Source organism: Tachypleus tridentatus, chromosome 7 (genome assembly GCF_004210375.1).
Source record: "Tachypleus tridentatus isolate NWPU-2018 chromosome 7, ASM421037v1, whole genome shotgun sequence".
Classification (NCBI taxonomy): domain Eukaryota; kingdom Metazoa; phylum Arthropoda; class Merostomata; order Xiphosura; family Limulidae; genus Tachypleus; species Tachypleus tridentatus.
Genome location: NC_134831.1, coordinates 108,709,714 through 108,735,409, shown reverse-complemented (window position 1 = coordinate 108,735,409; position 25,696 = coordinate 108,709,714). Strand labels below are relative to the sequence as shown.

General features: G+C 32.8%; 1 protein-coding gene across 4 annotated transcripts in view; it reads right to left on the bottom strand.

Annotated features, from left to right (window-relative positions):
- Positions 1–908: 908 nt before the first annotated feature.
- LOC143256371 (uncharacterized) overlaps positions 909–25,696 on the bottom strand; it is a 67,547-nt gene continuing 42,759 nt past the window's right edge. For 2 of the 4 annotated variants that reach the window (XM_076513540.1, XM_076513539.1), the window contains exons 15-25: positions 25,399–25,506; positions 18,090–18,604; positions 12,635–12,824; positions 11,341–11,574; positions 10,782–10,932; positions 8,140–8,408; positions 6,070–6,732; positions 5,163–5,349; positions 3,572–3,721; positions 2,254–2,330; positions 909–2,021 (exon numbers count right to left, since the gene is read on the bottom strand). In XM_076513540.1, coding sequence (XP_076369655.1) covers positions 1,737–2,021; positions 2,254–2,330; positions 3,572–3,721; positions 5,163–5,349; positions 6,070–6,732; positions 8,140–8,408; positions 10,782–10,932; positions 11,341–11,574; positions 12,635–12,824; positions 18,090–18,604; positions 25,399–25,506 — 2,829 coding nt within the window. In that variant the 3' untranslated portion in view covers positions 909–1,736. The remainder of the gene's footprint in view (positions 2,022–2,253; positions 2,331–3,571; positions 3,722–5,162; positions 5,350–6,069; positions 6,733–8,139; positions 8,409–10,781; positions 10,933–11,340; positions 11,575–12,634; positions 12,825–18,089; positions 18,605–25,398; positions 25,507–25,696) is intronic. The other 2 variants (XM_076513541.1, XM_076513542.1) reach the window with 1 other exon arrangement.

Below are 25,696 nucleotides of genomic sequence, written 5' to 3'. Positions count from 1 at the left end.
TACTTATTGTGAAACCAAGGTTCCACTCACGAGTTGCCTACTTATTGTGAAACCAAGGTTCCACTCACGGAGTTGCCTACTTATTGTGAAACCAAGGTTCCACTCACGGAGTTGCCTACTTATTGTGAAACCAAGGTTCCACTCACGGAGTTGCCTACTTATTGTGAAACCAAGGTTCCACTCACGGAGTTGCCTACTTATTGTGAAACCAAGGTTCCACTCACGGAGTTGCCTACTTATTGTGAAACCAAGGTTCCACTCACGGAGTTGCCTACTTATTGTGAAACCAAGGTTCCACTCACGGAGTTGCCTACTTATTGTGAAACCAAGGTTCCACTCCTGGAGTTGCCTACTTATTGTGAAACCAAGGTTCCACTCCTGGAGTTGCCTACTTATTGTGAAACCAAGATTCCACTCATGGAGTTGGCTTCACTGTGACAGTCAATACTTTCAAAGTATCGTTTGCACAAAAACTGATACTGAAAAGCTTAGCCAATTTTCTATTTTATGCATTGCTTAATTTTTACACAATTTAAATGAGGTGTCTGCTCTGGATTACACTGATCACAGCTTCATATGTTGTAATGTTTAGAAGTTCACAATAATTTCAACTACTCTTTGTGCAACTGATGCAATCTCTACCTATTAGGTAGAAAAAAATTTCAGTGCATGTGTATAGGACCTGGTACTTTTTATAGTCTTTTGATTTGGCTAAAGAATCTTGAAAAGGTAGTAAATTAATGTAAGTAATCCTTGTCAAAGTAGATGAAGAGATTCCATTGATATTTGCAACGCTTGTCACCCCAAGGGTGTCCTGATTACTGTATAGCTACTTTTAGATAAGACACTGGTAGGAAAATTAAGTGTTTTTACAACAACATGATAATCAGAAGTGTGTATCACTTAAATAACTTATAAAAACAGGAAGCTATATTTATTAGACACAAGTACTCAGACATCAGAGCTATTACATGACACAAACATTTAAGACACCAAATATGAACCACTGGAATATTCAACAATATAAGAAATAAGTTATTAACATGGTACAAAAAAATTCTACAATAATTTTATAAATTGCACAAATAAAAATTTAAATGCTTATATGAAAATTTCACAATGTGAAAGATGAAATAAACATATACAAGTATAACAGTAACAACGAGAGTAAAATGGTACAGTAGTTATACACAAACATATTTAACAAATCAGTAGTGGCATATTTGTGCTTTTTTACTTCATGTTCATTTAATATTTGGATCTACTGAAAACTTTGTTTTCTTTCCAATCAATTGCTACCACTCTGTTTAAATTATTCAGTGGTGTATATTTCAGAGAAATAGTTCTTTAATCAAGAACTGCCACACAAAAAATATAATTTTCTCTGTACAAATTTCACATAAAACAAAAAAGAGACGGGACAACTACTAAGTGATTTCTAAAAGAAAAATATTTCACAAACATTTCATAATATGATATTTAGATTAAAAACCAACAATAATAATGATTTGATGTATATTACAATAATAGTCTGTACAGAACCTATTTTTCTTGTAAAAGAGCTCTTTAAAAGCCCTGATGTTCAAGATGTTTAATAACAGTCTGTGTTTTGAATGCCTCTATATGAGATCAGAAGAGTAAACAGTGTATCATTATAATTCAGTGTAAGAGTCCACACCACTTAAAACTGTTAAAACAGCCCCATGATGACAACATGAAGAGAAAAGAGGTTATCTTCAAGTATGTTTTCCTTGATTAAATTGATCGAGGTAACTTCCCACGTGTGTCTGTGGTGATAATGGCAATATTGTACTTGACCCCTGTTGCATTCCAGTTACTGTATAGGTAGTTTGAGAATGGTTTCCATTCAGGTAAGACACTGATGGAAAACTGGATGACACCGTAGAAAACACAGGTCGGGGAGACAACTGAGAAGGGAGAGGTTGAAGAGAGGAGTGGGAGGTCTGTTGAGCAGGGACAGATTGACCCTGTGTGGAACTAGTTGTTGTAAAGTTTAATACCTAAAAACAACAGGTACAAACACAATACTTTAGATATTGGATATAAAAGTCATATTACATAAAGAACACTGGCAAACAATGAGGTTTTCTAGAAATATTTGTGATCAAGTTTTGAGAGACAGCCACAAAAGTTAAGTTTATGTAACTTACTTAGTTTCACGTTTTGTTTACTTAGAACTATACACACTACTTATATACACAAACTAAAGAATTTTCTTGAGTTGTAACTAACCGTAGTTTTCAGACCAGCTGCTGGAGCTTGTGAGTTAACAACATACCTAGATGACAACAGTGGGCTCCACTCCTTACCTACACATTCAAAAATAAAAACACATGATGTTCCTATCAAACACTGTTCACAGTAATTACAAACTACAGTCTAAAATGTACTGTATTACTTGTTCATCCTATAATATGATTAAACACAATCTTCTTTAGAAAAATAATCATTAGTTTCAGACAACTAGCTACAGGTCTTAAAAACAGGTTTCATCATCTTGATATCTATCAAAATAAAAGTGATTTTTGTCTAATATACTAACTGCTTCTCAAAATGTTTGAACACAATTTCAGTCTACTAACAAGAATCTAATGTACTACTGATCTCACGCTAAGAACCTACACATCTTTCACATAACAAGATTCTGCACACAATGTCATTCACACACCAATAGTAATCAGGTTCAGAATACTACAAGATAAAGAAGGCTGGTCAATGGAACTACACTAAGGACATGAAACTGGAAAGTTTCAGAATACTACAAGATAAAGAAGGCTGGTCAATGGAATTACACTAAGGACACGAAATTGGAAAGTTTCAGAATACTACAAGATAAAGAAGACTGGTCAATGGAACTACACTAAGGACATGAAATTGGAAAGTTTCAGAATACTGGAAGATGAGGAAAGCATGATACAGCATTAATACATAAGTGTCAAGTTTAATGAGTGAAATAAACAGGAAGTAGGTTACAATCATGTTAAGTTTTGTATTTTGTTTCTGACTATGTGCTTTGTTCCATAATTCCTTTCAACATCTGTTTTTGATGTACCAAAGTAACACTCAAGTGTACAACAGGAAATCTTATTTTTGTTGTTGAGATGTTATTGTAGATATCTAATTATTCTTCTGTCAATGTCTTTCCTGGAGTTTTTCTTTTTAAACTATATTTACTAACTTCTTTCTTTCTAACCTATAGGTTTTATACTAATAAAAAGAAAATATTTTTCTGTTACAAAATTTAAAATAAACGTTTTTCGCTCTTCCTTCTCAGACTGTCCGTGTGACCTGCAATTTGCAGTAAATATCTTTTTTCACTGTCTTTTTATCCTTTATACTTCCCCTTGCTTATTACAGAACTGACAAGTGGGTCTCTTTTTAGCGTAAAATCTTCAAGTACTTGACAGGTATTTGGTTCCATGTTAAAATAAATGTTGTTACACTGTTTCTCTTTTAAATCCTTCATTCACAACCCCTGGGTGTTTGGTTTGTACACTACAGAAACTAACAATACATGTTTAACTATAAATAATACCTTGTATGTACATACCAGTTTTCTCAACCTCTGAATCACCAGCTAAAAGTCCAAACTCTCGATGTAATCTGTCTCTCAATCTTTCTCGTTTTGTTTCAGACAAAATCTCATTAGAAGAGAATGTTTTATTCAACTTGACTTCTTCCTCAGTGTTATTTGGCTCAGCTGTAGTAAAATCAATAAATTAACTTACCTTTTAAAATGTACACCTCAAACTATCAGGTTAGTTACAGGTAAACACATTAACTAACCTTTTAAAATGTACACCTCAAACTATCAGGTTAGTTACAGGTACGCACATTAACTTACCTTTTAAAATGTACACCTCAAACTATCAGGTTAGTTACAGGTACGCACATTAATTTACCTTTTAAAATGTACACCTCAAACTATCAGGTTAGTTACAGGTAAAAGCATTAACTTACCTTTTAAAATGTACACCTCAAACTATCAGGTTAGTTACAGGTACGCACATTAATTTACCTTTTAAAATGTACACCTCAAACTATCAGGTTAGTTACAGGTAAACACATTAATTTAAGTTTTAGAATATAAACCCTCAGTTATAAGGCCAATAGGTTAATTTTATTGTTACCTTATGATTTACTTAAAAATGTATTTAAATCATTTGCAAAAGACAGAAAATGGCCAAGAAGAAGGAGAAGAGATTGTTTCTCTAAATGGTCTTGAATTTAAATAAAGTTGAGAATAATTTTCCTTTACTTACAAAAACTCTGACAATGAAATATCCAGTTTCATTACATTCCTATGATTCAGCTACAAAATGACATAATTTTAAACTGTAAATTTGTGTTAAGTAAAGTCATTTAAAGTTAAGTAACATATAAACACTAAACGACATATTACGTTTACCGACAGCATCATTTAATAATTGTCCATGGCTCTTTAACATGAGCATCTACTTATTGCACACAGTAACATATAAACATATTTAAACTAACTGATGTCTAAGAAGTGCAATGGCCCTTTAACATGAGCATCTACTTATTGCACATATATATTTTCAAGTGCCATTGCACTTCTTAGACATCAGTTAGTTTAAATATGTTTATATGTTACTGTGTGCTTACCGAACTAAAACTATCCTGCAAAATCATAAAGAAACCTACATATAATTCAAGTAATGTGCAACAACAACAAAACATACAATAAACCTATATATAGTTCCAGTGAAGTACAGCAACAATAAAAACCTACAATAAACCTACATACAGTTCCAGCGACGTACAGCAACAACACAAACCTACATACAGTTCCAGTGACGTACAGCAACAACAGAAACCTAAAATAAACCTACATAAAGTCCAGTGAAGTACAACACCAACACAAACCTACATAAAGTTCCAGTGGAGTACAGCACCAACAGAAACCTACAATAAACCTACATACAGTTCCAGTGATATACAGCAACTACAGAAACCAACATACAGTTCTAATGGAGTACAGCAACAACACAAACCCATAATAAACCTATATACAGTTCCAGCAAACAGAATGAATGACACTAGAAATCCAGTACACATTCTAAAATAAAAAAATATCACAAATTATATAATCACCTTAACATACTATGTATTTTCCTTACCTTTGTCACTGTACTTAAGGCCATTTTTTGATGTGCCTGTTGACAAAAGAGGTTCAAAGAGAGGCAGTGGCAACAGACCTGTTGGTGTGCTATCTTTTAATAACATACTCCCAGACTCCAGAAAATTGTGATGTTTAGACTCTTGGACTTCCTTCTTTTTACGCATTCGATATTCAGAAAGAGACACCTGTTCATCAGATATGTACAAGTAGCAATGAAAATTTCTAACCTTAACACTTACAGCATGGTTATAAATATACTTAACACAAGCTCTATAACAAAAATAATACTGAACTGCTGAACCTTAATTTACAAGAGCAGAGCACCCTAAACACTGGGTCCACACAAGAATTTGATACTGTCTATTGTATTCTATAAACTGTGTTTGTCCAAAATTACATCAAAAGGCAGTTTCTGTATGTTAGTCCAACATCACATCAAAAAACAACTTAGAAACCACAAAAGAATAATTATAAGGTACAGTAACTATCACACAGACTTATGCTCTGAGAGTAGTATAAAAAAATGTTCTAATTAAATACGTATTGTTTTTCACAGCTATGTAGAAATACAAATATGAATATTTTTATAATTTTTACTTTCATATCACATCAAGTTTACCAAATGTAAAATATGAACTGTTGAAACAAAATAAAAATTACTATATGCAAGTGTGCTCTTTATACGTGAAATGTGCTTGGATATCTGAACAGGGTTAAAATGTGAACATCTTACTTGTGAAGTTACAGTTTCAAAGTTGTGTTTGATATATGTGTATATACAAACTCATAATTCCACATTCCAGGTCAGGAAACAAATAATGTTAAGTTCCGAAGGAAACAAGTGCAGTAAGACTTAAACAGGTAGTGTTCTCATACATTTGATAAACTGGTAACAAGAGACTCACCTTCCGCTTTGTTCCAGTCTTCCCAACAAATGTGCTAGTTTTGAGAGTCTGTTCCTGTGAGCTGTCCTCTGTAAGTGATGCAGTAGATATATGATAACTAACTTCTGATGCTAAAGTGGAGTACACAGAGTCAGTTTCTGATGAAAATGTAGATGCAGTACTTGCAATGATGGTAGAGCTCATATATTTGGACAACTGTGTATCAGCTTTCTCGACAGATTCTAGAATGTTTGGAAGGGGCGATGGTTGCTTTTGTTTCGGGGTTCCTTGTAAACTATAACTGTCATCTGACATAGACCTGGAAGCATTCTTTTCTGCAGCCTCCTCCAGTGAAATATTTGCAGAGTCACCTGCGTTACAAACATCTGATGAGCACCGGTCGTTCACTGAAATGTCAGACACCTTTACACCGGGGTTACAAACTGTATCATCAGACAGCCACACACTGTCCTCAGTAATCACTGTAGTGCTATCAGCTTTAGTGACTGTGATGTTATGAATGTGACTGGACAAGTCCAAACACTCACAGGAGTCTTGTGATGATTCAGTAGCACTACTGATAGATGTACTGCTACAGACTGCCATCAGCATACTACTCACAGACGTCTCCAGCCTGGGGTCTTTCTTCTCCATGTCAATATTGTGCTGTATATCAGTTACAGCCTAGAGAACATTTAATTATCTTTAGTTGTAATTAAATACATCTAAACATATTTATTTTTGACATTATTAATAATATGATATAAAGAACATTTTTCCATACATACCACTCAATTTTCTATAAATTCATTTATATGGTGTGTGTTCTAACACCTGAAGTGTTGACAAAGTTGACGAACTAACAAGTTTGCATACATTGTTACAAATACTTCGACCCAAGTGTACAACCTAAGGTCAAAGTCTACACATCACAGCATGCATTATTACAAATACTTCAACCCAAGTGTACAACCTAAGGTCAAAGTCTACACATCACAGCATGCATTATTACAAATACTTCAACCCTAAGTGTACAACCTAAGGTCAAAGTCTACACATCACAGCATGCATTATTACAAATACTTCAACCCAAGTGTACAACCTAAGGTCAAAGTCTACACATCACAGCATGCATTATTACAAATACTTCAACCCAAGTGTACAACCTAAGGTCAAAGTCTACACATCACAGCATGCATTATTACAAATACTTCAACCCAAGTGTACAACCTAAGGTCAAAGTCTACACATCACAGCATGCATTATTACAAATACTTCAACCCAAGTGTACAACCTAAGGTCAAAGTCTACACATCACAGCATGCATTGTTACAAATACTTCAACCCTAAGTGTACAACCTAAGGTCAAAGTCTACACATCACAGCATGCATTATTACAAATACTTAAACCCTAAGTGTACAACCTAAGGTCAAAGTCTACACATCACAACCTTATAAAAATTATTCAATGTTATATTGTTTTTAGACTATCAATCCAATGTATTTCCAAATGATACAAAAAACTACAATAATAAACTAGCCCTTAAACATTCTTAAAGCCCTCCAGATTTTAACTCACATTCTATATGTTAAAATAACCACTTTAGTCCAATATATTTTCATTTTAAGTTGCACATGTTAAATCTAACTTCACAAACAACTTTTAATGTATTTCTTTAATAAACATTAAATCCAATAACTAACAGGAATTGTTGGAAAAATACACAATAAGATCTAAACTAACATTTTCACAAACACAAAGCTAAGTTCAAACAGAAGGAAGTCTTGGCTGTGTTTAGTGTTTGATGTCTATGAGACTATTAAATATTCTCTATTGTTTCACAAGCTCTTGTTTGTTAAGTGAAAAAATTTCTACAGAAAGACCCGATTATTGTAAATGGAATTTATGTGATAACATTACACAATTACTTAGAGTATTATGGCAAAGTCATTCAGACTAAAAAAACAGTATAAAGACAGAGTTTAAAAATAAAAACCTGATATTTAAAGTAAGAACATTATAGTATAAATCAACAGCTACCAGTTAGTTAGTAGTATTCTGGTGTTAAAATAACAGCTCAATTATTTTACTTTGTTATGCCAACTGTCATCTACTACACTGTCTTGTTCTTCAACACTGCTCGTCTTATCTCTGTATTGACAGTTATCTTTCCCTGAGAAGTCATCTGAAGTAAGCCTCTTGATTCCAAACACAGATGGTATAAAGTTTTCTCCATGGGTTCCCAATGAAGGTTCAGGGCTAGAAGTTGAAGGATTAGATTCAGGATGATCTACTGGAGACGGGACAGAATCTCTACTTGCTCGCATCATTCTCCGTTTTTTTAGGGGAGTCAACACATCTGTTAATAAAAAGTTCAAAAATAATTAAGACACATTAACAGTCTACAAGAAAGAACAGTTTATATTTAAAAGTACAAAACTAGAGAAAAGTTTCTACAACAGCAATAAAGAGTCAACTCTCTCAACATGATCTGACCAACTAGGTGACCTCTTTGAACTCACATAAAGCCTTTATGGATTTTATATTTCTAACTTTTAATATATCCTCCCAAAGTCTGACAGTTTTTCAGTTAACATTACGTCTTTCATATACAAAAGTCATTATTTTTAGTGAGACATTTTTAATAAACTAAAGATTATTATTTGTTTTGAAAAGTCTGTGTGCAAAGTGATTTTATTCTTAAAATTAAAAATATTTTTCTTCATCTCAAAATTGGTGTGTAATCTCTAAGACGTCGTAAATAAATTTAAAATGTTTGTTTTTAAATTTATAGTAGTGCACATATATCTATAACAAAATATATTGTTTTATTACACTTTAAAGCACATCTAACTACTATTTGCCCCATTATAAGATGTAAATCCCTTAGAGAACATGGAACTCACATTGAGCTATTGAATTACATTACTTGTGTGCCTTGATTTTATTATATTATTTTACCTAATCTAACTATAAATACACCTAATTCTTACATTTTAGTTACTTTAATAATAATAAATAGGAATAAACATGAAAACAAAAACTAAAGTGCTTACCTTTTCCTTCCGTTTATTGTTCATGACACATAAATTTACTTTTCTTAAACTAATGGCATTAATGTATTAAATAATCTTTAATTAATTAATTAAAGCACTAAAAACCTATATTAATATCATGAAAAAGTAAGCATTTCTCTCAAGCTATCATAATTTTTCTGATTTTTTCAATATGTAAAGGAAACTGCTAAAGAACCATCAAAGCTATTCACGATCTTTGTTGTGTAAATGAAGCTTGTACTAGCAGTGCAGTTTACAGTTCTCCATTCAGTACACAACATTATATAACACATGACAGATGAAAACCTTGTTTTTCTATTGGTTATAGATATGACAGAATTGAACTTAAGAGAGGACTGTTGATAAATCCTGACAGAGAGGATGTGGTAACAGGGGTCTAATTTTCCATGTGATGGCTTTGTAACTAAACAAAATTGAAGGCTATAAAAATTATGATTTTTCTGAGCAATGATGATTTTATATTGAATTAAATACTTATTGGAAGGGTGGCAGATAAAATAGAGAAAATGTGTTACTTGTGTCACACTAGAGAAAATTAAGAATTTTTTAAAATATTACATTATATAATTAAGAACTTGAAACTAGTGTACTACAAAAGTATTGATTACTAGTTAAATAGTACAGGGTGTTCAGAAAGTCACTGTGCACTTATGTATTTATTAACAGACATGTTTCAATATAGAATACAGGAGGTAAATATGAATGACAATTATAAACTATGTTGAAAGTGATCCCCGTTGGCATCAATACAGGCCTGGTTTCTTCTTATTTTGTTTCTAAACACAGCCATCAGTTGCTGGCTTGAAATAGACTAAATGAATGTATCGCTGCTTTCAAAACTGCACAGTGACTTTCTGAACACCCTGTAGATTAATAACATTTTGAAAGTAAGTCACTGAAACATGCACTGTATAAAGGATGCCTGCTGTGGTTAACTGAGTGTTTTTTTACTTAAAAGAATTAGTATATTTTGTAAATATTACACCTTTGAACTTTGAAGCTTTATTTCCTCTGAGATTTTTTATCAACAAAAGTAGGGTTACAGAAGAAAATACATACACTTAATAAAACTAGTAACTTTCAACTTTATTAAAATCACTTAAAGCTAAAAAAAAGGATAGAAAAATCAACAGATAGATATGGTAGGAAAATAAATTACAATTATGTTAAGTGTATTCACAGTATTAGAAAATGAAGAATCTTAGGTTATTATAAACTGTGCCTACAAAGACATCCAGAAAGGTTGAATTAAATTACAATATGTTAAGTGTATTCACAGTATTAGAAAATGAAGAATCTTAGGTTACTATAAACTGTGCCTACAAAGACATCCAGAAAGGTTGAATGTAACAGCAAAGATAAATAAAACAAAAGTTCATGCACTAAACTGAACAAAATGATTTGATAATTTTGGCTAAAGAAACATCACAAGTGAAGATCTCATATTAATTGAACTTGTTTTAAAATAACAACTAACATTTTCATATCTCTGTGAAGAAATGCATAATATTTTGAAAATGAAGACACAAAGAAAGCACTAGTACCAAATACAACAAATCCTTCAGTACAGACTGTTTTAGTTATACCTATCCATACTAATAACCCAAAGAAAAAATATGAACAGAATTGCTCTTGTTAACTGTCTACTATCATACCTCCTGAAGGAGATAAGCAGGGGCTGTTAGCTTCACTCTGGGGGTTAGGACTCATACAGCCATTGTGTAGTGGTGAACAATGACTCGTCTCTATCCCACATCCTTCTGCACCCAGTGGTTCTGTTTCACACATGGCTTGACGCAACCACCTCTGAAGAAAAATAAAAATGAATACAGTTTAAGAATTAACTGGAAACAAGAAGCATTATTGGTTTTGTATATTTTTATTTTTTACCACAAAGTCAATATCATTTTACCACTGGAAAAGTTACAAAATATATAAATTGGAAAACATCATACACTGGTCTATAGATTTAAATTACATGATTCTATTTGAAATATTTCCACACAACGTTTATTTGTAATCTACCAAGACCTAACTCTTCATTATGACATAACATTCCAATTGTGTTGTACTAACTATTTCTTTGTTTCCAAACTAAATAATTATGATAATAATAAAGTAAAATACTTTTTGTCCACACTATCAAGACAATGTTTTTCCTTTAGGTGAGGATTTGATCTTATAATTTTCTTTACACACTATATTTTCACCCACCTTTTTAGCTGACCCAATGCTTGATGACTGTTTGCCACTATTTCCAGAAGTACTGTTTCGTCGGAGATGAGGTGCCAAGATTCCTGGCCCACTGGGAGTGTCTTTAGTACAGCGTACATAACATGTAGGACTGGCAGTGGAGAGGTCCCAGGATAATTCAGTGTGAATTGTAAGAGGACAAGAGACTGGGACAACAGTCTCTGCCTTTTCCTGCATCCATTCATTCATCAGGAACTGTCACAATTTACCAAACACAGTTAATATCTAGCGTGGTACACAACAGGTATTTCAAGTATGACCATATATATACCTTATATACCTTTTCTTTGATGGAAGTCATGTAAATTTATGACCAATAAAGTTATCTTAAGACATGAAAAGTTGCTTCAATTATACGTGACTGTGAAAAATGCAAAAATACCCATAAAGCAGGAAACTTGTACGTATCTCTCCATGGACCAAATGAACCTCTGTACCAACTATGGTGAAAATTTATTCACATAAGGTGAGATAGTGGAATAAAACACTCATAAAAATGACAAAATTACAAATGTTAAATTAAAAATTTGTATGTAGTCCACATGTAATAAAGCTCCAAACCACATGTGGCCAAAATCTACACCCAAGTCATTAGATGGACATACCAAAGACATACCTATTACATATAGATAGAGAGTTACAAGGACATACCAAAGACATGTACATAGTTATATGAACATGTACCTTATATATATAGATAAGTAGTTACAAGCACATACCAAAGATGTGTACCTATTATATATATATATAAGGAGGTACACAGACAGTATTATATTTATATAGAAAAGGAGATACACAGACATACAACAGACAGTACTATTATATTTATACAGATAAGGAGATACACAGATATACAACACTCAGTACTATTATATTTTTATAGATTCTGTTCCTCAGTAAGCCTTAACATTCTAGCTATAAGTTCTCAAGTATTTTCTGAACAAAAGAGATGATACTTTCTTTGAATGAAGATAGATTTAGGTAGCCTTAAAGACAGAACCAGTTTTCTAAGGACAGGAATTATCAGTGTGTAATTGTTGGACAACATGGAGACCAATATACCATTGTAGAGGTAAGTTCGTGGATTGAGCAGAAGGATCAAAATATAAGCACTATAAGATATCTTAAAACATGCCCTAGTTCTACTCATCAAAATAAAATGTATGTATAAGTAGAAACATATGACAAGTATATTTAATGAGCTATGCTTACAGCTAAGAAGTTATTATTTAATACATTCAGCTAAGAAACTCACCCGCTTAGACTTTGGAAAAATGAACCCTTCTCTCCTATCAGTTCCAGCTAAATCAAATGCTAGTTGTTGCATAGATGCAGAGTTCTGAAAGTGGTCCAAGGATCCTTCATCAGGAGACAGTATCTCTGAACTTCCACTATTAGTGCGAGTTCTTCTTCTGCTCGCAGATCCCGACGATCTGCGTTTCTTTCTATATCAAAAAATGAGCAAGCCACTGTACATCTGATCTAATTAACTGTGTGAAAGTTACATGTATGTTTCATGTTTTGTACTGATCATCTTCATATATAAGTAATACCATAATCAATTTATTTATACAGTTTGATGTGATAAACAAATATATCTTCCTTAAATTTATATTACTATTGGCTTATTCCTAACTTACCAACATTAAGATCTCTTACATCAGTGTATATGCTGACCCATAAATACAATTTTTATAAAATGAGCTAGGTTAATTTTTTTTTTTATTTGAATGTTCCAAAATACTTTCATGCTATAAAACAAAACAATAACAGTCTTTCAACATTCTTTGCTATCTATGAATTAGGTGTAATGAAGCAGTTAAAAGGTAGAAGCACCTCACGGCAAGTCTCATAGCTGGTGTGTTAGTGACAAATGATTATGTCTAAACCTTCACATGTTACTTAGCCACTATGAATAGAACAATTCTGTTAATAGTTTCCACATTCATGTTTACTAATAAAGTTTTCAAATAAACTGATATACAGGAAATCAAAAACATGGCTAAACCTGGAGAAAAAAGGTAAAAACACAAAGCATTGTAATAACATTTTCTGTACAGCTTTTATTACAAACTTTGTGAGATTGTGAAATTCAGCTGAACATACTGCAATTACATTTAATATCTAGACCACAACTTTCTACCTCACTTTGTCTGATATACTATATTCAAACTATACCCTTCTACCTTAATCTGTGTAATATACTACATTCAAACCATACCCTTCTACCTTACTCTGTGTGATATACTACATTCAAACCATACCCTTCTACCTTACTCTGTGTGATATACTATATTCAATCCATACCCTTCTACCTTACTCTGTGTGTTATACTATATTCAAACTATACCCTTCTACCTTACTCTGTGTGATATACTATATTCAATCCATACCCTTCTACCTTACTCTGTGTGTTATACTATATTCAAACTATACCCTTCTACCTTACTCTGTGTAATATACTATATTCAATCCATACCCTTCTACCTTACTCTGTGTGATATACTATATTCAATCCATACCCTTCTACCTTAATCTGTTTGATATACTACATTCAAACCATACCCTTCTACCTTAATCTGTTTGATATACTATATTCAAACAATACTCTTCTACCTTACTCTGTGTGATATACTATATTCAATCCATACCCATCTACCTTACTCTGTGTGATATACTATATTCAAACTATACCCTTCTACCTTACTCTGTGTGATATACTATATTCAAACTATACCTTCTACCTTAATCAGTGATATACTATATTCAAACAATACTCGTCTACCTTACTCTGTGTGATATACTATATTCAATCCATACCCTTCTACCTTACTCTGTGTGATATACTATATTCAAACTATACCCTTCTACCTTACTCTGTGTGATATACTATATTCAAACTATACCTTCTACCTTAATCAGTGATATACTACATTCAAACCATACCCTTCTACCTTAATCTGTTTGATATACTATATTCAAACAATACTCTTCTACCTTACTCTGTGTGATATACTATATTCAATCCATACCCTTCTACCTTACTCTGTGTGATATACTATATTCAATCCATACCCTTCTACCTTACTCTGTGTGATATACTATATTCAAACTATACCCTTCTATCTTACTCTGTGTGATATACTATATTCAATCCATACCCTTCTACCTTACTCTGTGTGATATACTATATTCAATCCATACCCTTCTACCTTACTCCGTGTGATATACTATATTCGAACTATACCTTTCTAACTTAATCTGTTTGATATACTACATTCAAACCATACCCTTCTACCTTAATCTGTTTGATATACTACATTCAAATCATACCCTTCTACCTTAATCTGTTTGATATACTATATTCAAACAATACTCTTATACCTTACTCTGTGTGATATACTATATTCACACTATACCTTTCTAACTTAATCTGTTTGATATACTACATTCAAACCATACCCTTCTACCTTACTCTGTGTGATATACTATATTCAATCCATACCCTTCTACCTTACTCTGTGTGATATACTATATTCAATCCATACCCTTCTACCTTACTCTGTGTGATATACTATATTCAAACTATACCCTTCAACTGTTTGATATACTATATCAAACCATACCCTCTTACCTTACTATTTTATACTATATTCAAACCATAACCTTCAACTTACTGTTTGATATACTATATTCAGACCATAACTTTCTACCCCATGTTATCTGATACACTACATTCAATATTTCATTTGCTTTATTTCAAGTAATAAAAAACTTACATATAATATCTGAGTGGCAGTGCCTTAACAAGGTTACGATGATTATACAAAAAAACCATACATAAGTTGCCAGTAAGTACTGAGTCAATCTCACAAGCTTATGGTTATTAGCTACTCTAAGACTGTATAACATTATTCGATTTAAATACCTGAATTCAAAAGATTTGGCTACTTCTTAGGACTTAATGTTGAAGAACCTACAGCTGTATCAAGAACACGTGCGTGCACGTACAGCTGTATCACGAACACGCGCGCCGCGATACAGCTGTATCAATAAACGCGCGCGCGTAATGCGTACAGCTGTATCCGCAATAACGCGTCGCGTAATGCGTACAGCTGTATCAATAACACGTGCGTGTACGTACAGCTGTATCAAAACACGCGTGTGTATGTACAGCTGTATCAAAAACACGTGTGTGTACGTACAGCTGTATCAAAAACACGCGTGTACGTACAGCTGTATCAAAAACGCGTGTGTACGTACAGCTGTATCAAAAACACGTGTATGTACGTACAGCTGTATCAAAAACACGCGTATGTAATGCGTGCAGCTGTATCAAAACACGCGTATGTATGTGTAGCTGTATCAAAAAACACGCGGTATGTATGTGTAGCTGTATCAAAAACACGTGTATGTACGTGTAGCTGTATCAAAAACACGTGTATGTATGTGTAGCTGTATCAAAAACACGTGTATGTATGTGTAGCTGTATCAAAACGTGTATGTATGTGTAGCTGTATCAAAAACACGTGTATGTATGTATAGCTGTATCATTCCTTTATTCATGTTTCTTGTCATCCCTACATCATATTATATTTACAAAATGCTTTTGATTACTTGTTTTGTGACATTTACTCTCCTTGAAAGAAAGTCAGTATATTTTATAAATGTATTTAACAAAACCTACGACAAACAGTTTTCCTAAAAAAAGCCTCTAATGATCACCCTGGATCTAATATGAGAATGGTGTCTATGTTTTACCCAATAAATTAAATTCTAACTATTCTTTACCCAGACAACTGTAGATTAAAATACAAAAAATAATCTACACAGAAATATATGACTAGGCTTATAATTAATGAAAACACAAGTTTATTTATAACAACAATAATCCAAGACATCAGTGTAGTTGACTGGTTTACCCAGTTCTCCAGTGCTGACCACTAGTAAATGTTTCTGAATTCAAGAATATTGTCCTCTACTACAGTTTATTTTTGTTCCTTACAATGGTTCTCAAACTGCTCATATAACAAAGAAACCCTGGAATTTTAACTTACTGCCATATTAAAACAGTACAATTTAATTGGTGGGGACATAGATAACTACGACAGTCATCAGTGGAAATAAACCTTCCATTTGAAAATTAATCAACTACTTATGTCTTCTTATCCTGAAGAGAGTAACAATAGTCTTTCTATTGGTTGTGAGAATACAAAAATAGTACAAGACACTCAAATGTCTTTTTTTTCTTAAATATTCTTTGTAAATATATGGGTGTATGTTGTATGTTGTAAAATATGGTGACAATATTATGTGTACTGATTTTTTTATACTTCTTTTCTTCATACATACATAATATAGAGAATAGCTCCATAAAGACATCTGATGTACAGTGTACAAAGCACTGAGTATTCTATGCTAAAATCATCAATTATCCATCTATACATGAATGGTAAATTTTAAAGGAACCCAAGATTTCTGTATGAAAACTAATTTCAAGTGGTAATAATAAGATCAGTTACACTAAATTATGATTTTTTAAAGCTTACACTATGACCCTGGTATTTAATGATAGCCAGTTCCCAAATCCTCTGAAACATTTTTCCTGTTGCACTAAAGCCATTGTAAACACCTCACACAATTATTGACTAGTGCAGATAAAGAACAATGAACACTTTGTCTCTTTAGTTAGTTTTCCAATAAGCTATAATTCAAATTTAGCAGCTATTTGTAAGCATCACAAAGTAAGAGACTGAATGTAGTAGCCACGTTTTTCACAGCCCATTCACACATACTAAGTACCATCAGACCTTGTTTGTTACACTATTCAATAACTTCAAGACTTAACATCCTTATCTATAACAAAATGTCTCATCACTTAACAAGAAGCTAGCTTTATACAATAATTTCAAGACTTAACGTCCTTATCTATAACAAAATGTCTCATCACTTAACAAGAAGCTAGCTTTATATAATAATTTCAAGACTTAACGTCCTTATCTGTAACAAAATGTCTCATCACTTAACAAGAAGCTAGCTTTATATAATAATTTCAAGACTTAACGTCCTTATCTATAACAAAATGTCTCATCACTTAACAAGAAGCTAGCTTTATACAATAATTTCAAGACTTAACGTCCTTATCTATAACAAAATGTCTCATCACTTAACAAGAAGCTAGCTTTATACAATAATTTCAAGACTTAACGTCCTTATCTATAACAAAATGTCTCATCACTTAACAAGAAGCTAGCTTTATATAATAATTTCAAGACTTAACGTCCTTATCTGTAACAAAATGTCTCATCACTTAACAAGAAGCTAGCTTTATATAATAATTTCAAGACTTAACGTCCTTATCAATAACAAAATGTCTCATCACTTAACAAGAAGCTAGCTTTATATAATAATTTCAAGACTTAACGTCCTTATCTGTAACAAAATGTCTCATCACTTAACAAGAAGCTAGCTTTATACAATAATTTCAAGACTTAACGTCCTTATCTATAACAAAATGTCTCATCACTTAACAAGAAGCTAGCTTTATACAATAATTTCAAGACTTAATGTCCTTATCTGTAACAAAATGTCTCATCACTTAACAAGAAGCTAGCTTTATATAATAATTTCAAGACTTAACGTCCTTATCTGTAACAAAATGTCTCATCCCTTAACAAGAAGCTAGGTTCATATAACCTAAGAACTTTTACCCTCTTTTATGATATGGTGTGTGTTGAGTAGATTGGCTCTGAGTTGACAGTTTTCCTTCTTCACTAGACAACAAGTCTCCATTCAACTGGTTCTTCTTGGTATTTTCACCCTCTAAAGTAGTACTTAAAGGGTTTCCATCCTCATCATTCTTCTGAGGTTTTTCTTCTTCTGCCAGCTGGTCACTGTCATGACCTGCCTGTTGTTTCAGTTGGACACCGTCATGACCTGCCTGTTGTTTCAGTTGGACACCGTCATAACCTGCCTGTTGTTTCAGTTGGACACCGTCATAACCTGCCTGTTGTTTCAGTTGGACACCATCATGACCTGCCTGTTGTTTCAGTTGGACACCATCATGACCTGCCTGTTGTTTCAGTTGGACACCATCATGACCTGCCTGTTGTTTCTGTACCTTTTGCTGAGATATTTTTTCTCGTGCCTGCTGCTTTTTCTTTTCAGACTTCTCCATTTGTTCAAATGCTCTCATGATAGCTTCAAGTTTACGTTCCTCTCGAGTCTGCAAAACAAATACAGCTGCTTTAAAGACCCAGTTCCATTTCTATATTAACTGTCCTGAAAGTGAATCACACTTGAGATGCAAATAACTTTTAATGTGCCATCCTCTTTTAACCCTGTGAATATAAGTGTAAGACCCACATCAATATCATGTGAATAAATTATAAAGCCTTACTTCAAACCTGTAAATATAAGTGTAAGGCCCACATCAACATTTAAATGGAATTTTATTCCAAGCCTGTGATTGTAAGATCCACATCCACATGTAAATACACTTATACAGAATCTTATTTCAACTCTGTGATAATTACCTTTCTACACAAGTTACCAATTCTCTTGAAATACTGGGTAGTTTTATTCTTCTTTGCTACGACCAGAGGTTTAGAAAGAGTTCTTTAAAATGTTAAAAGCTGATTACCACCACTCTTATGCAGCCAAATGTCCACTATGTCAACAAACAGCCAATTCATGGTGGTATTGGGAACTAAAAATATGGCCAGTACTCATAGTTTAAACAGACCAATGGTCCAGTCAATTCTTAAAAATTATTCTTGTACATCCACCCATAATTTCATGAAATAATTAATTCAAAGGTACATTACATTAACAAAGCTGTAGTGTTTGAACTTATACTTTGATAGTTCCTCATAATGAAGTGGCTAAAGCTATTTCTGAAAAGTAAATGATTTGAAAAACTGTACACACAATGAGTAAGTACTGTCCAGTTTAAAGTGAATGTATAAATACATATTATATATATATATAAAACAACTGGTTCACATGACTATGACTTTAATCAACCAATCAATGATGTCAACAGTTTACAATTAATGAGAACCAGGGATTCACAACCTAACTTAACCAGATGGTTATCCTGTTCCAATGTACTACACATAACCCGAAACTGTTCTAATACACTGCACATAAACCTTTATGTCACTGGAACACAAACATTTACTGTTCTAGTGTACTTTATTTACAAATATTAGCTTTACAACTTCAAAGCTGTGTTTATGATTTTAAAACAAGCTATCTGACTATCCTGTTGCCACCTAGTGGTAACTCAATGTTAACCTTGACGTACGTTATTCAATGTAAGAGGAAACAAGTTTCTCTACAATAAAAAGCAGGCACCTAACTTTTCCTACCAGTGTTAAATTGGTTAATTTAGTTGGGTCTCTAAGTAAACTATATGTGGGTAAAAACAAATATCATTCCTATTCATACAATGACCTAGTCTTCACACTTCAATAGTTTTGATGAAATTGTTATTTTCTCCTTAAAGCTTTTTACAAGTAACTATCACATTTATGTATAGGGAAACTGGTCTATGTATTGGTTAACAACATCTACTAATAAGTAGTAGGTAGGACAAAACAAGAGGTTTCAATGTAATAATGGGAGGGCTACTTGAGTAGATATCTCTAGCTAAGATCTGCTAACAATATTGAAATCTCAGTAACTAATGGCTGGGAGGTTCTTATTCAACATTTAGCTTTTCAATACTTCAAACTGAAGTTTCCAATTTGATAGTGTGGTAGGTATAATAAAATAAAAAACTGAAAAACAAAATAGTACATGTTATGTGAAATACAGAAATCAGTATTCAGATTTGTTTTTCTTTATATTTCCTTTTAAATTAAGAAACTGAAACATGATATTAACATTACAATTATAAACTCTTTTGATGTCAATTTGATTAACATCAGTAGCAATAAAATTATTTAATAAATTTTTGAAAATAACTCCAGAAATGTCACAACGTGTATTATAAACCTGTCAGAGACAAATAAACTAACAGTTATGATAATGTAGACTTTATTTCTGGGTAATAGAATGGCCACGTCAGGGACAAATAAACTAACAGTTATGATAACGTAGACTTTTTTCTGGGTAATAGAATGGCCACGTGAGCGACAAATAAACTAACAGTTATGATAATGTAGTCTTTTTGTCTGGGTAATAGAATGGACACATCAGGGACAAGTAAACTAATAGTTATGATAATGTAATCTTTTTTCTGGGTAATAGAATGGTCACATGAGGGACAAATAAACTAACAGTTATGATAATGTAAACTTTTTTTCTGGGTAATACAATGGCCATGTCAGAGACAAATAAACTAATAGTTATGATAATGTAGTCTTTTTTTCTGGGTAATAGAATGGCCATGTCAGGGACAAGTAAACTAATAGTTATGATAATGTAGTCTTTTTCCTGGGTAATAGAATGGCCACGTTAGGGACAAGTAAACTAATAGTTATGATGATGTAGTCTTTTTGTCTGGGTAATAGAATGGCCACGTCAGGGACAAATAAACTAATAGTTATGATAATGTAGTCTTTTTTTCTGGGTAATAGATTGGCCATGTCAGGGACAAATAAACTAACAGTTATGATAATGTAGTCTTTTTGTCTGGTAATAGAATGGCCACGTGAGGGACAAATAAACAAATAGTTATGATGATGTAGTCATTTTGTATGGGTAATAGAATGGCCACATCAGGGACAAATAAACTAACACTTATGATAACGTCGACTTTTTTTTCTGGGTAATAGAATGGCCACGTGAGGGACAAATAAACTAACAGTTATGATAATGTAGTCTTTTTTCTGGGTAATAGAATGGCCACGTGAGGGACAAATAAACTAACAGTTATGATAATGTAGACTTTTTTTTCTGGGTAATAGAATGGCCACGTCAGGGACAAATAAACTAATACTTATGATAATGTAGTCTTTTTTTTCTGGTAATAGAATGGCCATGTCAGGGACAAATAAACTAACAGTTATGATAATGTAGTCTTTTCTTCTGGTAATAGAATGACCACGTGAGGGACAAATAAACTAACAGTTATGATAATGTAGTCTTTTTTTCTGGGTAATAGAATGGCCATGTCAGGGACAAATAAACTAACAATTATATTAATGTAGTCTTTTCTTCTTGTAATAGAATGGCCACATGAGGGACAAATAAACTAATAGTTATGATGATGTAGTCTTTTTGTCTGGGTAATAGAATGGACACATCAGGGACAAGTAAACTAATAGTTATGATAATGTAATCTTTTTTCTGGGTAATAGAATGGTCACATGAGGGACAAATAAACTAACAGTTATGATCATGTAAACTTTTTTTCTGGGTAATACAATGGCCATGTCAGGGACAAATAAACTAATAGTTATGATAATGTAGTCTTTTTTTCTGGGTAATAAAATGGCCACGTGAGGGACAAATAAAATAACAGTTATGATAATGTAAACTTTCTTCTGGGTAATAGAATGGCCATGTGAGGGACAAATAAACTAACACTTATGATAATGTAGACTTTTTTTTCTGAGTAATAGAATGGCCACGTGAGGGACAAATAAACTAACAGTTATGATAATGTAGACTTTTTTTCTGGGTAATAGAATGGCCATGTCAGGGACAAGTAAACCAATAGTTATGATAATGCAGTCTCCTTTTCTGGATAGTAGAATGGCCACGTCAGGGACAAGTAAACTAATAGTTATGATAATGTAGTCTTTTTGTCTGGGTAATAGAATGGCCACGTCAGGGACAAGTAAACTAACAGTTATGATAATGTAGTCTTTTTTTCTGGGTAATAGAATGACCATGTCAGGGACAAATAAACTAATAGTTATGATAATGTAGTCTTTTTTTTCTGGGTGATAGATTGGCCATGTCAGGGACAAATAAACTAACAGTTATGATAATGTAGTCTTTTCTTCTGGTAATAGAATGGCCACGTGAGGGACAAATAAACTAATAGTTATGATGATGTAGTCTTTTTTGTCTGGGTAATAGAATGGCCACGTCAGGGACAAATAAACTAATAGTTATGATAATGTAGTCTTTTTTTCTGGGTAATAGAATGGCCATGTCAGGGACAAGTAAACTAACAGTTATGATAATGTAAACTTTTTTCTGGTAATAGAATGGCCACGTGAGGGACAAATAAAATAACAGTTATGATCATGTAAACGTTTTTTCTGGGTAATACAATGGCCATGTCAGGGACAAATAAACTGATAGTTATGATAATGTAAACTTTTTTTCTGGGTAATAGAATGGCCACGTTAGGGACAAGTAAACTAATAGTTATGATAATGTAGTCTTTTTTTCTGGGTAATAGAATGGCCATGTCAGGGACAAATAAACTAACAGTTATGATAATGTAGTCTTTTCTTCTGGTAATAGAATGGCCACGTGAGGGACAAATAAACTAATAGTTATGATAATGTAGTCTCTTTTCTGGGTAATAGAATGGCCACATGAGGTACAAATAAACAGTTATGATAATGCAGACTTTCTTTTCTGGGTAATAGAATGGCTACGTCAGGGACATATAAACTAATAGTTGTGATAATGTAGACTTTTTTCTGGGTAATAGAGTGGCCATGTCAGGGACAAATAAACTAACAGTTATGATAATGTAGTCTTTTTTTTCTGGGTAATAGAATGGCCATGTCAGGGACAAATAAACTAATACTTATGATAATGTAGACTTTTTTTCTGGGTAATAGAATGGCCACGTGAGGGACAAATAAACTAACAGTTATGATAATGTAGACTTTTTTTTCTGGGTAATAGAATGGCCACGTCAGGGACAAATAAACTAATACTTATGATAATGTAGTCTTTTTTTTCTGGTAATAGAATGGCCATGTCAGGGACAAATAAACTAACAGTTATGATAATGTAGTCTTTTCTTCTGGTAATAGAATGGCCACGTGAGGGACAAATAAACTAACAGTTATGATAATGTAGTCTTTTTTTCTGGGTAATAGAATGGCCATGTCAGGGACAAATAAACTAACAATTATATTAATGTAGTCTTTTCTTCTTGTAATAGAATGGCCACATGAGGGACAAATAAACTAATAGTTATGATGATGTAGTCTTTTTGTCTGGGTAATAGAATGGACACATCAGGGACAAGTAAACTAATAGTTATGATAATGTAATCTTTTTTCTGGGTAATAGAATGGTCACATGAGGGACAAATAAACTAACAGTTATGATCATGTAAACTTTTTTTCTGGGTAATACAATGGCCATGTCAGGGACAAATAAACTAATAGTTATGATAATGTAGTCTTTTTTTCTGGGTAATAAAATGGCCACGTGAGGGACAAATAAAATAACAGTTATGATAATGTAAACTTTCTTCTGGGTAATAGAATGGCCATGTGAGGGACAAATAAACTAACACTTATGATAATGTAGACTTTATTTTCTGAGTAATAGAATGGCCACGTGAGGGACAAATAAACTAACAGTTATGATAATGTAGACTTTTTTTCTGGGTAATAGAATGGCCATGTCAGGGACAAGTAAACCAATAGTTATGATAATGCAGTCTCCTTTTCTGGATAGTAGAATGGCCACGTCAGGGACAAGTAAACTAATAGTTATGATAATGTAGTCTTTTTGTCTGGGTAATAGAATGGCCACGTCAGGGACAAGTAAACTAACAGTTATGATAATGTAGTCTTTTTTTCTGGGTAATAGAATGACCATGTCAGGGACAAATAAACTAATAGTTATGATAATGTAGTCTTTTTTTTCTGGGTGATAGATTGGCCATGTCAGGGACAAATAAACTAACAGTTATGATAATGTAGTCTTTTCTTCTGGTAATAGAATGGCCCGCGTGAGGGACAAATAAACTAATAGTTATGATGATGTAGTCTTTTTTGTCTGGGTAATAGAATGGCCACGTCAGGGACAAATAAACTAATAGTTATGATAATGTAGTCTTTTTTTCTGGGTAATAGAATGGCCATGTCAGGGACAAGTAAACTAACAGTTATGATAATGTAAACTTTTTTCTGGTAATAGAATGGCCACGTGAGGGACAAATAAAATAACAGTTATGATCATGTAAACGTTTTTTCTGGGTAATACAATGGCCATGTCAGGGACAAATAAACTGATAGTTATGATAATGTAAACTTTTTTTCTGGGTAATAGAATGGCCACGTTAGGGACAAGTAAACTAATAGTTATGATAATGTAGTCTTTTTTTCTGGGTAATAGAATGGCCATGTCAGGGACAAATAAACTAACAGTTATGATAATGTAGTCTTTTCTTCTGGTAATAGAATGGCCACGTGAGGGACAAATAAACTAATAGTTATGATAATGTAGTCTCTTTTCTGGGTAATAGAATGGCCACATGAGGTACAAATAAACAGTTATGATAATGCAGACTTTCTTTTCTGGGTAATAGAATGGCTACGTCAGGGACATATAAACTAATAGTTGTGATAATGTAGACTTTTTTCTGGGTAATAGAGTGGCCATGTCAGGGACAAATAAACTAACAGTTATGATAATGTAGTCTTTTTTTTCTGGGTAATAGAATGGCCATGTCAGGGACAAATAAACTAATACTTATGATAATGTAGACTTTTTTTCTGGGTAATAGAATGGCCATGCCAGGGACAAATAAACTAATACTTATGATAATGTAGACTTTTTTTCTGGGTAATAGAATGGCCATGCCAGGGACAAATAAACTAATACTTGTGATAATGTAGACTTTTTTTCTGGGTAATAGAATGGCCATGTCAGGGACAAATAAATTAATACTTATGATAATGTAGAGTTTTTTCTGGGTAATAGAGTGGCTAATATAGCTGAGAAATAAAATTTAAAGAAGTCTTTCAGACTGTAAAGAAATATTTACAAACAAAACAATTTCAATACTACATTCTGATTTATGTTTAGTAAAATGAAAATTTATGAATGAAAAAATTTTCTGACTAAAATATTACTATACTTTACCCTCTTTCGTCTTCTGTCTAAAGACTGGTCAGACATTTCATGCCTTCCTTCGTCAACACTGTCCTTCATCAGTGTCATCCCATGTGTTTCATTTTCTTCCTGTTGACACTATGAGGAGAAATGGTTTTAACTGAAAACCTTATACCATCTGTCATTTACTTGAAATATCACACTCTACACCAACAGTTGCAGATTTATTACAAACAATTATATTACTTAGATATTTCAAAACCAAGTATATATTTTCAACCTGTCTGTAAGATGTAAATGTGAACAATGTGTAAACTTAAAATATAGT